Below are 13103 nucleotides of genomic sequence, written 5' to 3' on the forward strand. Positions count from 1 at the left end.
TGTGTGTGTGTGTGTGTGTGTGTGTGTGTGTGTGATCATATGTATGTAGGTGCCCACAGACTGTTGTGAGCCAGCTTATGTGAATCCTGCGAACTGAACCTGGGTACTCTGTAAGAGCAGCAGGTTCTCTTAACCCTGAGTCATCTCTCAAGCCCTCCTCCCCCTGCCTCTATTTCTCGGCTTTCACCTCTCTCTGGTTTCCTCCATTCCATATCTGTAGAGATCTCCATAGATGGTGTTCCTAATACAATCAGACCTACACAACCTGCAACCAAGTCATGAATTGCAAAATACCTTGACCCTAATTATACTCTTGCAACATTGAAGCAGGAAAGTAACCCCACACAATCCCTTGCACAAAGCCTGGTTTCACAGACATATTTTGAGGGGCCTGCCGGAGCTGCTCTCAGCTCTGGACACTGTCTCTGCCTGTCCTCTGCTAAAGGAATAGAAGGAGGGCCATCCTCCCCTGCCTCCTCAGCTCCAGCCAGCAGGATCAGACACCTGGCCCTCAGTGCATCACTCCTGCCTCTCTCTGAACAACTGACAGCCCCATGATGCTGGAGTTGGGGACTTCACTCAAGGTCATCTTCAGCCCTGTGCCTAAAGATGTATGATCAAAGAGAGCCAGGAATGAGGGAGGCATGTAGAAGAAGGCACAAAGTCCATGAAAAGGGAGGGATGGCAGCTGCCTCCCAGATCCCCACTGTCTCCATGGCTCCATCTCTACCGCAGTCCACATAGCTATCCTGAAACAGTGCCCTGTCCAGTATACCTGAGATCTTTACATTTGCACTGACTTCTTTGTAACCAGAGACTCGAGAGAGCAAGTCTTATTGCTATAAAACATTGGAAAAAATTTCGATACCCAGTTACAACCAGCTCATTAAAAATCAAAATAGAGGGCCTGATGAGATGGCTTAGTAAATAACATTCTTGCTGTGCAAACATGAAGACCCCTATTTCAGAGACCCTAAAAAAACCAGCAGGGATGGTATGTGTCTGTTATCTCAGTTCTAAGGGATAGAGACAGGAAGACCTCTGGAGATCGGTAGCTAGCCAGTTACCTTCAAATTCAGTGAGAGACTTAAGGTGGACAGCAACTGAGAAAGACACTTAATATCTCTCCCTCCCTCCCTCTGTCTTTCTCTCATATCTCTCTCTCTCTCTCTCTCTCTCTCTCTCTCACACACACACACACACATACACATACACACACCACACCACGCACTCCAGAGTAGAATAACATTTTCTATAATTAAAATACAAAGAATACCTAGATAATAAATGAAAGAAAGAAAATGGGTAAGTAAATTCACTTATCTACTTATTTGACAACCAGCTTAACCAACACTATAGATGACTGGCTTAAGAAAGTTGCATTTACGGAGCATCTGCCATGAGATGGTTGCTGGGAATGCTACAGCTCCATCCACCCCTGCAGCCAGCACTGTTAGCATTTTCAGATGCGGCTTGGAAGGACGGAATGACTTTCTTCATGTGCCACTACTGGCTAAAGTCAGGTATCCCCAGAGGGAGATAGAGCTTAGAGATTTGCCAGTCTGTTGGGTGCTTTTGCGAGGATGCGTGCTAGAGTCTTGACATACTAAGAAACCTTCCAGGGCTATTTCAGAAAACACCAGCCTCAGCATCTCACTGTGTCCACCCAATGTTCTCTCATGGATACCCAGCCTTACACGGCCTCTTTTGGATTTGTTCTGAGTTTCTCCAGGACTGAGAAACACTCCATGCTATTTCTTATCAAGGTCATTTCAAACTAAAGATATTTTTCTTTAACTTTTCTGAGCTCGGATCGTCTGGTTCAAGAGGATAGAAGTTAGTCACTAATAGATTCCAGGGTGCTCTGCTCCTTGCCCTGGTCTGCAAATCTTCAACCCTATCTAACAGTCTTCTGAGGTATTCAACATTCTTTGTGCCCCAGCCTCTATTTTCCCAAGGTGAAGATTGTGCAGGGTCCATTACCTGGCTGGCCCCTGGCTTGTGAATAAGCTCCGTGCAGATTCAGCCAGTCCTTGGGTCTCCATGGCGATCTCTGGCTGCAATGTGGAAGATGTCTCCTCACATGGTGAGTGAGACCTAGGAAATCAAATATGCAGCATGCTAATTGATTTCAAGCTTATCCACCTCCCAGACTGTCAGGAGTGAGATGGGGAGATGCTGGCAGCAGGAGGAAAAACACCATTGCAGATTCTCAAACCGGAGGCCTACCTCCATCCATCGCAAATCTTCACTTCTGAGATAAAATGACCCTTCCTTTTACATTTACTTATGTAGTGTGTGTGTGTGTGTGTGTGTGTGTGTGTGTGTGTGTGTGTGTGTGTGTGTGTGTGTGCACCTACCATGCAAGTATGGAGATCAGGGAACAACTTGTGGGAGTATGTTTTAGCTTTCCACATGTGAGTCCCAAGAATTGAACTCAGGTCCTCAGGGTTGGCAACAAGAACCTTTGCCCACTGAGCCATATTGTTAACTCTAAGAGACACTTTCTTTACAGCAATTCTGACCTAGGAGAGCAGATTTTGATCAGTTACTATGTATGAGTTAAATGAAGGCAGGGGAACCAACAGCAAGTGTCAGCCCGGTCTCCATCAGAGATTGGAGCCAGGGGAAGTCCCAGGACCTACCATCTTGGACCATAGCAGATGTTTCCATGCAATGCTTCCAGAACAAAGATTTTTACTTCCAACATATCACTGACTTCTGTGTCTGGTCTACCTCCTGCTAGAAGCCTCCCTCCCTACTCTGTGTGTGGTGGATATACTTTCTGGCAGCCTTCCTACCACTCTGGATCATCGCATGGATTTGGACCCCTCCAAGCATAGTTAAAATAATTTGAGCAGTATTTGCAAAAAACAAATTCACTCACCCTCTGACAAACCCTGTCTCTGTCCCCAGCCATGCGACAGTAAAGAGGAGTCACTCCATCTATGTACATGTGTTGATAGGGCAGGAGACTACACAGGTACAGGCCCAGGCTGGTAGTGGAGCCTTGTGTCTGATGAACTACCTTGAATAAGACCAGGAGTGTGTCCAGGAGCATTTCTCTCTTTCTTTTTTACAAACTTCCAAGGCTGAATTTGACCAGCCTGATTAAAAATCAGTCAGGCAGTGTCACCTAGGGATCTGCACTTCACTCTATGACTCTTGAGGAAACCCAGCAAGGCAAATTAATTCTATCACGTGGCCTATTCCAAACTAATCGGCTTTCTTAACGAGGTGGTTGAAGCAAGAGGCAAACATTAAGTCAGAGGAAAGCTTCACTCCCTGTGGTGAGAGATTAGAGTCCTTGAATCCCAGGTGCAGAGTCCCCTCTAGCAGCATGCTAGATGGGGTGTGTGCAGGTAGCGTAGGGACTCATTTCCATGCTACAGCCTATCTAGGATAGCCACAATTGCCAGCAAGCACCCCCTTCTCTCGGCTTCCTCCCAGCAAGGTCTTTTTTTTTTTTCCTGTAGAACCACATGGAATAAGACTGCCTTATCTATTGTGTTGGCCACCTTCAGTGATAGGGACCGGCACAAAGTCAGGCTGTTCAGGTCACAGATCCCATTCATTCTTTCTCAGGTTCAAGTCTCTCCTCGTCACAGCCAACTGAGGGCTAGCTGAGGTCTAGCTTAGCCATGTAGTGAAACTAAGAGCACCTTGTGATTACTGGGACCAAACCAGGAAGTATGTGTTGGTTTATGTGTTGTTGTTGGCTATCAGCCTAGCCCCAAAGCCTTACAACACAAGTTAGTGGTGACTCCAATGTCTTTAACTTGCACCAGTATGATTGATTTTTTTTTCCATAGTTGAATATTAGGCTTCCCTGTCTGTCTGAGTCATGTGATGTTTTAGCATCTTTTGTGTGCAGAGGAATCATTCTTTTTTTTTTTAAGATTTTATTTATTTATTATGTATACAACATTCTGCTTCCATGTATATCTGCACACCATAAGAGGGCACCAGATCTCATAATGGGTGGTTGTGAGCCACCATGTAGCTGGGAATTGAACTCAGGACCTCTGGAAGAACAGCCGGTATTCTTAACCTCTGAGCCATCAGAGCAATCATTCTTGTGTTAACATGATGACAAATACAACAAAACACACACTGTTGTTGACAGATTACTGTGTATCAGCTACAACCATACAGTTTACCATGTATCTAAGCAATGATGCTGGAAAAGAGAAAATAGAAATCCAGAGGGTTTAAATAACTTTCCTGAGGTCACAAGGCCAAATGGCAAAAGGGTGATTCTAATGTCATTCTACCCCACTTCAAAAGCTGTCCTTTGTGTTTTAACTGACAATATAAATGAAAACAAAGTTTAATGGGACATAGCTAGGGATGGATCCCTGTGGCAAGCTGTCAGAGACACGGCTCTAATTCGCCTTGCTGCGTTACATGGCTCTGTTTTCAAACTGCTGGATACAAATCTCTCCCTGTACCCTTAAGAGATAACTTGCATCTCACTGGTGTGCCCAGAAGAGACACTGCCACAGATCCTGCTGTACTGCAACTGCTGTGGTTAACCTCCTGACATTCTGCTGACAATCAAGATGGGAGGTGTATCCCACAGTGCCTTGGTCAGCTTTAGGAGGTGGTGTCAGGGGAAAACACATCTTTCTTGAGTCTTTGGATCTGAAAAGTTGGGATGCCATGGGAGGCAGGTAGCAGCTGATGCCTAGAGCTCTGTCAGAGCATGTGTGTCTGGAAGATTCAGAGGCAGTTCTAAAGATGGAGGTGTTCTGTCCCTACCATCAGCTCTACCAATGCTAGGCTCTATGTAGCCCACCGAACATTGCCACCCAGTCTCCCGTCATCGTATAGTACCAGGCTTCCTGGCATATGCTGTAAAAGAATCAAGCTTGTGATATGTGAGGTGGGCAAGGCAGAGAGCCATGAGACACTGCTTACAGATTGCCTCCCACCTACTTTCAGGGTAGGTGGCCAAGTAGACAGCCAGGAGGCTGGATTTCAATTCTGATTCTAGTACCTGTCCACTGGGTAACCTGAGGGCTGGTCACTCACCCTCTCATAACTTAAGTTTCTTTTATAAAGAAAGAAAAAAATGTGCAACCCCATGTTGATTTACGTATTGTTCCAATACTCCAGTCCTGACAGTCACATTTATCCCTAAAGGATGAGGAGAACCTTCTACAATATGACTTTAGGGAATCCAAGGAGGGTTTTTCTTCCTGATGCATCTCCTCCCTTGCTTCATAATGCCTGAAATTCTGCTACTGATTGTTTTTCATAGGCATCTAACTTTGGTAAATATCTGGGGGCATTTATACAGCAAATCTAGTTATAGCCCACACCCTCCAAAGATGCTCAGCTCAACAAGGGAACACATAAAACATGGTGGTCCTATCAGATTACATAAGAATTCCCACCAGCTAGTAACGCACGCTCCATGGCTGTACCACTGTGACATTCCCCGACAACAGACTTCCAGGAAGGTATCCTTACTGTCAACTTCATGATTGTCATTAATTCTCAGAGAAACTTATCTTACCAGACACATGGAAGGGAGATGGACAGAGCAGAGAGGAACTGAGTGTTTGAGGTGACATTTGAGGCCCCAGGAAGATGCAGGTACCGATGAGGATAAAGTAGGTAGTTAGTGAAATGATGGGGATCTAGAACCTTGCAAGAAACTGAGAGGCAGGAGACAGAAAGGACTGCCGGGGAACAGCCTGACACCAACTCTGGTGATGACTTCAGGTGTGATGCTGCCTTCTAAGAACAAACTGTTACTGGAGTTAATAGGGTCATCTGACATCTCTGACAAGCCACCCTCAGTCATCTGCCCTATATAAGCTAATTAAAGATACAATTTAATAGTGAAAAGCAGAAAAATATTTGTTTAATATGGCCACATTGGGAAGAAGGACTAAGAGGTCCAATCACTGCCCAAGTCCATCTTTGGGGTCCTGGGGTAAAGTTTATGTAGAAGGCCAGATGTATACAAAGGTAAGTCATTTTGATCAAGGCACAGTCCTGCCTGTTATTATCCCATTTTTATCTTGGCTCCAGTATCTCCAACAAGGTGGATTGTCAGTCATGTGTGAAATCTGTTCTGAGGAGATCGGTTCCCCTCTGAGTGGTACCAGGTTTCAGTCTCTTCCTCCTCCAAGTGTGAGAGGCTCCCTGAAGTCAACAAGGACAATGACAACCAGCACAATACATTGAAATGACTTTTTAAACACAAGGGAAGTTTCAGATTGTGACATTCAATCTCCAAATACATTTGTAGAGGGAAGTCAGTGTTGGGAAGGTTTCCCACGTCACTTGTCACTGGGCAAAGACAGAGGTGCCATAAACATCAGAGCACTCTGTGTAACATCTTGTCTTATTCAGGACATGGGGACAGGAGAGCAAACACACATGACCTTCCTGCACAAAGCTAGAGAACATACTATTCTTCTTCTCAAGCCCTGAAGACCCTGGATGATTCCAGTGCCATTGGGCACACACATGTGACCAGGGAACGGAAGCCGGTGCATTTTTAAGTCTTTGGTCCCTGGGAAGCAGGGTGAAAATGGTTTTCTTTAGTGATAATTGTTTTGAGTTAGGCTCAGACATCAGCATGAAGAAAACCTCTTTTCTGTAAGACACAGACCCTTGTGCCCCAAAGCTCGATCAAAATAGCTACATCTGGAAATAAGTGGGGATTTGGGGTCCCCTCAGATCTCATTGTAATTCTCTGTAGAACACTCTGAGGTGTCTTTTGCTATTGTAGTATCTTAAAATGGAATCAAACAACTAAGAAGGAAAGAAAAATTCAAGACTTCTGTGAGACATGTTTTCTTATGTCACCGAGGTTGGCCTTGAACTTCTGACTTCACTTCTTTGGCTTCCAAAATAGGAGATTGTAGGCATGTGCCACCATGCTCAGATTGAGACACTTTTGTTTCTGGTATTTTCAAGTTGTATTTTTTTTTCATTTGAAGGAAGCATTTTCATCCTTTCTTACGATGTTCCCTTAGGAAAATCATTCTAGTAACTTAATAAAGAGAAAGGAAAACCAGTGAGAGATCTGCTGGTAAGGCTGTCTCAGGGGACAAAACACTGGTAGTTCTGTCTTCCTAGGGGCATTGAGGGAAGGACTGGTGGCATACTGGTGATGACAGACTCATTTCATGATTGGGAACAAACAATGCATTCTATTTCAGTACAGAAGTCTCAATTATTTATTCCAAGAGCTCCCCCAAGGGACTGGAATTTGAATGTAATGATGAGGTCTGTCCAAACACAATTTCTTCCCCTAAAATAGTGATTTTTAGGCTCACAATGTTTTGTGTATGTGCCAGAGTCCTTTGTAAATCTGCTTTAAAATTTTTATACACATGGGTGTTTTGCCTACATGTATGTCTGTACCACATATGTGCCTAGTGCCTGAGAGGCCAGAGGAGGGCATCAGACCCCCTGGGACTGTGAGCCACCATGGGTGCTGAGAATTGAACCCTGATCCTCTGGAAGAACAGCCAGTGTGCTCTTAGCTACTGAGCCATATCACCACTCCCATTTGTTCAGTCTTCATGGAGAATAAATAAATTCTAGGTTGCGTTGAGAAGCCCTGGATGGATATAGGCTCTGCCTCAGCCCCCAAGGCAGCTTTAGTTTTATTTTGAGCACATGCTGGGTTCTCCTTTCTGATCCCAAGGAACATTCTGGAATTTCCTGTATGTATGCAATGTTGGACTCCAATGGCTGCTCGGGCTGTAGCACCTTGCAGCATTCCACTTTCTGTCTAACAGGCACTTGCTAAGACCCTGTGAGTCTCCCGATAACAGGCATCCAGGGGCAGGGATCGCTCACCTGGGAGTTTACATTAAAGTGGGTACACATTCTGCTCCCCACCCCCTTCACTGTCTCTTGCCTGGGAATCAGAAAGCTAGGCTGCAAGCTTGAACTGTGAATCTTCCCCCATCCTCAGAAGGGTACAAGAGACTTACACTCCTGCTACATGGGCCTTGGTTTCCTCTCTCCAGAGCCCTTGCCAAGATTCTATTTATCTGCCTATTAATAGCATTAAATAAATCTTGTAGCCTCATCAGGAGGTGGTGGCACATGCCTTTAATCCCAACGCTCAGGAGCCAGAGACAGGTGGATCTCTGTGAGTTCAAAGCCAGCTTGGTCTACAGAGCGAGTTCCAAAACAGCCTCCAAAACCACAGAGAAACCTTGTCTTGAAAAACCAAGAAAAAAAAAATCTTGTAGCCTCAAGGAATAGCCTCTGTCTCAGTGTCCTCTATGGTCAGGATTTGGGGTACCCTCAGACCTCATTGTAATTCTCTGTGGTACACTCTGGAGAGTCTTTTGCTGTTGTAGTATCTTAAAACTGAGTCAAACATCTGAGAAGGAAAGAAAAATTCAAGACTTTTGTGAGACATGTTTTCTTATATCCCTGAGGTTGGCCTTGAACTCCTGATTGCCCTTCTCTGGCTTCCAAATACCGAGATTGTAGGCATGTGCCATCATGCTCAGATTAAGATATTTTTATTTCTGGTATTTTCAAGATATATATATATATATATATATATATATATATATATATTCATTTGAAGGAGGCATTTTCATCCTTTCTTATCGTATCCCCTTAAGAAAATCATGCTCTTCATTGGGATAAATTCTGCTTGTATGTGAGAAAGCCTCTCTCTTCCCCACAGGAAGCATTCCCTAGTTGTTCTGTAGAAATCTTTGTATGATTCAGGGGATCTGTAGCCTTCTATTACCAAGCCTTCACCATGTGAATGGTTAGACGAGGACACAAGTGGGCTTCAGTGAGACTCAGTGAGTGGTCAAGCTGAGAAAGCACTACTTGGGCACAGGCAGGGAAGGGCTAATTTTAGATGCCCTGAGAGGTCTGAGGACAAAAGAAGAGAAGAAGGCTTCCCATGTGAGAGACCAGAGAGGGAGGGTGATTCCTAATGTAATGAAGATGCCAAACTACTCGGCCATATGCAGCAAGGACCATGCCAAGAGCACTGGGTTCAGCAGCAGTTTTAACCTCACCACAAGCCAGGAAGTCAACACTAGACTCATTCCTTCTGTGGATGAGGAAACAGAAGCTTAGAGCAGCTGGACAACTTTCCATAGCTAAGCAACTTCACAGCCTGTTTTTAGACTCAGGTGGTCTGACCTGAACCATGCTGGTCATGGAAAGTGGACAGGAGAGACAGCAGGGTCATCTTTCTGTCATAAGGAAATACCCGAGATAACCAACTTATAAACAAAACAACCATTTTAGCTCACAGTTTTGGAGACTCTAGTCCATGACAGACCAGCTCTGTTGCTCTGGGCCAATAACTGGCCAATGACTGTATGATGGCAGCCCATTATACACAGTGGAGCAAAAAGTAGAGGGCCTGAGTCCCACAGCTTCCTTTGGGGCTATGTATCCAATGACTTTAGGTCCTTGCACAAAGCCTACCTCTTAAGGGTTCTGCCTCCTCCCAGTGCCACCTGTAGACCGAACCATTAACACATAGGCCTTTGGGTGATGTTCAAGATCCAAATCTAGGATGGCAAGTAGCATTTTTGGAAGGGCATCAGTTCAGATCCCTTGACGGTGATGCTAACACCATTAGAGGGTATATGACTCTTGCCTCCTCAGAATATAGTAAAAGCCTGAAGCAAGACTGGTAGGGAGTTAGTGTGGCTTTGTGTGATGGCACTGCATTTAGCAGATGATCAAGAGCTCTCATGATCCCACAAGTCAGACGGAGCTCATAGGTTACTGTCAAGGCAGAGTCAGACAGAGTCCACAATGGTTTCTGGTTAGGCAAACATTTGGGCTGATGCTGGAGCTCAGTACCTCCAATGGGCCTGCCTTTCTCTGTGGTTTATCTCAGTGAAAAGAAGCAGATGGGAACCCCTGTGACTGTGTTCTCTGCCCAAAGAACCTGGAAGCTCCATGAGAAGTTCTTGTCAAGACCCGCTGTAGGCAAGAGGCAATTGGGAAGAGTTCCATTTGGCTTTGGCAATCTCTGCGCTTGTTCCACTGAACCTGGAGTCCCAGGAGCCTAATGTTAGTGCTGGGCCCTGTGCTGCATTTCTTTCTCCTACACACCCAAACCTGATATGGAAGATCCCTTTCAAGGACGTTTATTAGCTCATCATGGCAAAGAAACTTTCTGGATGCAAAAGCTTTAGCAGTAGACAGGCTCTAATGATGTTCATCTTTCTTGAAAATAAGAAGCATTGACTCAGCAATAGGAATTAGTTCCCAGGGGTAGGACACCAGTATCAGCTAATAAATTGTCCTTGTAGGGAACTTCTTATGTCAGGTCTGGGTGTGTAGGTAAAAGAGCCACAGCTCAGGATCCAGAAGTAACATCAGGCTCCTGGGACTTGAGATTTTCCTTCTCTTCCTGGCATCTTAGAAGGATACAGGTTTGGAATAATAGGGACTAGTATTTGGAAACTGCTGGCATCACTTCTTGTGTTAGTTACTTTCCTCACTGCTGTACAAAGCATCCAAGAAAAGCAGCTAAAGGAGGGCTCTCAGTTTGAGGGTACCACCCATCATGAGGCAGCTGATCACACAGCCAGGAGGCAGAGAAAAATGAATACTGGTGCTCCACTAGCATTCTCCTTTGGTCTGGGACCAGCCCATGCAAAGTTTTTTTACAGTTAGGGTAGATTTTCCTGCTTGGCTGGTTTGAGATAGGATCTCACAGACCCAGGGTGGCCTCAAACTCCTTATTGCAGGAAATGATGCCCTTGAATTCCTGCCTTTACCTCTCAGGGGCTGTGCCACCATGGCTGGTTTATGTGGTGCTGGGAACCAAACCCAGGGCTGTATGTGTGCTAGCTGGGCAAGATTTCAACCAACTGGGCTACATCCATAGCCTTGAATGTAGATCATACTCTAAGACAACCTGACACACAAACATGTGAGCTTAAAAAAAACAAATACATTAGATGATGCCTGATGGATACATAGCTGTCCATAGGAGATAGTCCAGGATCCTACCTCAGACACTACCCTCATCTTCAGATGTCCAAGCCCATTACATAAAATTGTAGAATTATCATAAAATCTACACATATTCTCTCTTTTTACACTCAGTTAACCTAATCCAGAAGCTCCCTCCCACACATGCTCACAAGTTTGTCTCCTAGGTAATTCTAGAGCCTGTTATGCTGACTACCAATACTAACCACTGCATTTGTTAAGAATTTGCTCTGGACCTTCGGACTAAGAGCCCAGATAAAGAAAAGAGGAAGCATGCACCTGAGAAAGGAATGGAGGCTTGCAACAGAGAAGAAATGATTGACGAGGGATGGGGGAATGAGGGGCTGCCATCCGTTATCATGCATTTCCATAGCAGGAAGAAAATTCTAGTTTTATATAGGTTGGACCATTCTATAATGGTAGGACAAAATGACAAGTATGAGAACGTTTCTCATGGTTCAACTCAGTCCTCTCAGCAAGAACTTGAGAACCATGGGCTCTAGAGATGACTCAGCAAGTGAAGGTCCTTGCCATGCAAAATCTGAAAAGTTGAGTTTGATTCCTGGAACCCCCATGGTAGGATAGAAGCAACTCCTGAAAGTTGTCCTCTGACCTCCACAGATGCACTGTGCACACCCATAATTATAATAAAAACAAAATAAAAATTCGAAAAAATTAGTAATTGTAGCGCAGTCACCCAATAGCTTCCCCAGCACAATGGACCTTGAATCATGAGCCACAACAAACCTCTTCTCCTTAAGTTGCTTTGGTCAGAGTATTTGTTCACAAGAACAGGAGAAGAAACTAAGACAGCACAATCAACTGTGAATGCCCTTATACCATCCTGTGCCTGGCCAACACTAAGACCTTCTTCTTCTTAGTCTCAGTCATAGGAACAATCCATAAACCCACATGAAACAAAAAGCCCATCTTACCTGCCGAGGCCATACCCAACGTGATTGAGATCTCTGTCCAGTGTCTTTACTGAACTGTGGGTCGGGGAGGGCTGGGAGTGTTGAGTGTTGACCTTGGCCATCTTCACACGTGTCACATTCCACCCCAAGGTGGCTGCTAAAATGTGAACACAAATTATATACATCATCAGGACACCCACAAAGCCAACTTACTGTAGACAAAGGTGAGCAAATGAAGACAGTATCGATAGTACTCTGTGTGGCGTCCTCAGGCACACTGACACATGTGCCTCTCATCCCCTCAACCTCCTGTTGCAGCCTGAGGCTCAAACAAGGTCCTTTACACAACCCAACAGGCTGGAGAGCTGCTCCCAGTTCAGTGCTAAATGAGTAGATAATGGATAAGTGAATGAATGAATGGCTAGGTGGGTTTCCGATGTGAGAAAGCCCAAGCTTAGGGTTCCCCAGGGCAATGGCCTCTCCCCTTTGGTCCCACCTTTTCTCATTTCCCGTTGTTCATCTTGTCATTTGGTATATATTTCAGCGGCTCCCCTAAGTTCTGCTTTATAGCAAAGTGTGGTGGATTGTGGTGGTATGTGCGGGAAATCAACCATCTACAGAGGCTGAAGCTGGAGGAGCATGATTTTAGGCTTAGCCTGGGCTACAATTTTTTATTTTCATTTTTTATAGTTCTTGAAGCACTGATTTTCAAAATATTTACTTGTTTGTTTGTTTGTTTTTTTGAGACAGGGTTTCTCCATGTAGCTTTGGAGCCTCTCTTGGCACTCCCTCTGTAGACCAGGCTGGCCTTAAAGTCAGAGATCCACCTGCTTCTGCCTCCCAAGTGCTGGGATTAAAGATGTGCGCCACCACTGCCCAGCTTAAAGATTTACCTTCATTTTATATGTATGAATGTTTTGCCTGCATGTATGTCTGCAAATCACGTGTATGCCCAGTATCCATGGATGCCAGAAGAGGGCATCAAATCCCAGGAACTGGAGATATGGATAGTTTTGAGCCACGTTATGGGTGCTGTGAACCAAACCACGGTCCCTTGTAAGAGCAGCAAGCATTCTTAACCACCTAGCTATCTCTCCGGCCTCAATACAGCATTTAAAGCTAGTTGGGCAACTCAGTGGTAGACTGCACTAGCTTAGAGTAAGTAACAAAACTGGAGGGTTTATTTTCAAAATAAAATGCCTGAGTCATTGTAGGGGCATA

At 44.9% G+C, this 13103-nt stretch overlaps 1 protein-coding gene across 4 annotated transcripts in view; it reads right to left on the minus strand.

Annotated features, from left to right (window-relative positions):
• Cnga3 (cyclic nucleotide gated channel subunit alpha 3) overlaps window positions 1-12004 on the minus strand; it is a 27381-nt gene extending 15377 nt beyond the window's left edge. For 2 of the 4 annotated variants that reach the window (XM_027386688.1, XM_027386687.1), the window contains exons 1-2: window positions 11904-12004; window positions 1984-2097 (exon numbers count right to left, since the gene is read on the minus strand). In XM_027386688.1, the coding sequence (XP_027242489.1) occupies window positions 1984-2097; window positions 11904-12004 (215 nt within the window). Of the gene's footprint in view, window positions 1-1983; window positions 2098-2641; window positions 2674-11903 lie in introns of those variants that run through there. The other 2 variants (XM_027386689.1, XM_027386690.1) reach the window with 2 other exon arrangements.
• Window positions 12005-13103: the final 1099 nt, after the last annotated feature.

The sequence above is a fragment of the Cricetulus griseus genome (genome assembly GCF_003668045.3).
Source record: "Cricetulus griseus strain 17A/GY chromosome 1 unlocalized genomic scaffold, alternate assembly CriGri-PICRH-1.0 chr1_1, whole genome shotgun sequence".
NCBI lineage: Eukaryota > Metazoa > Chordata > Mammalia > Rodentia > Cricetidae > Cricetulus > Cricetulus griseus.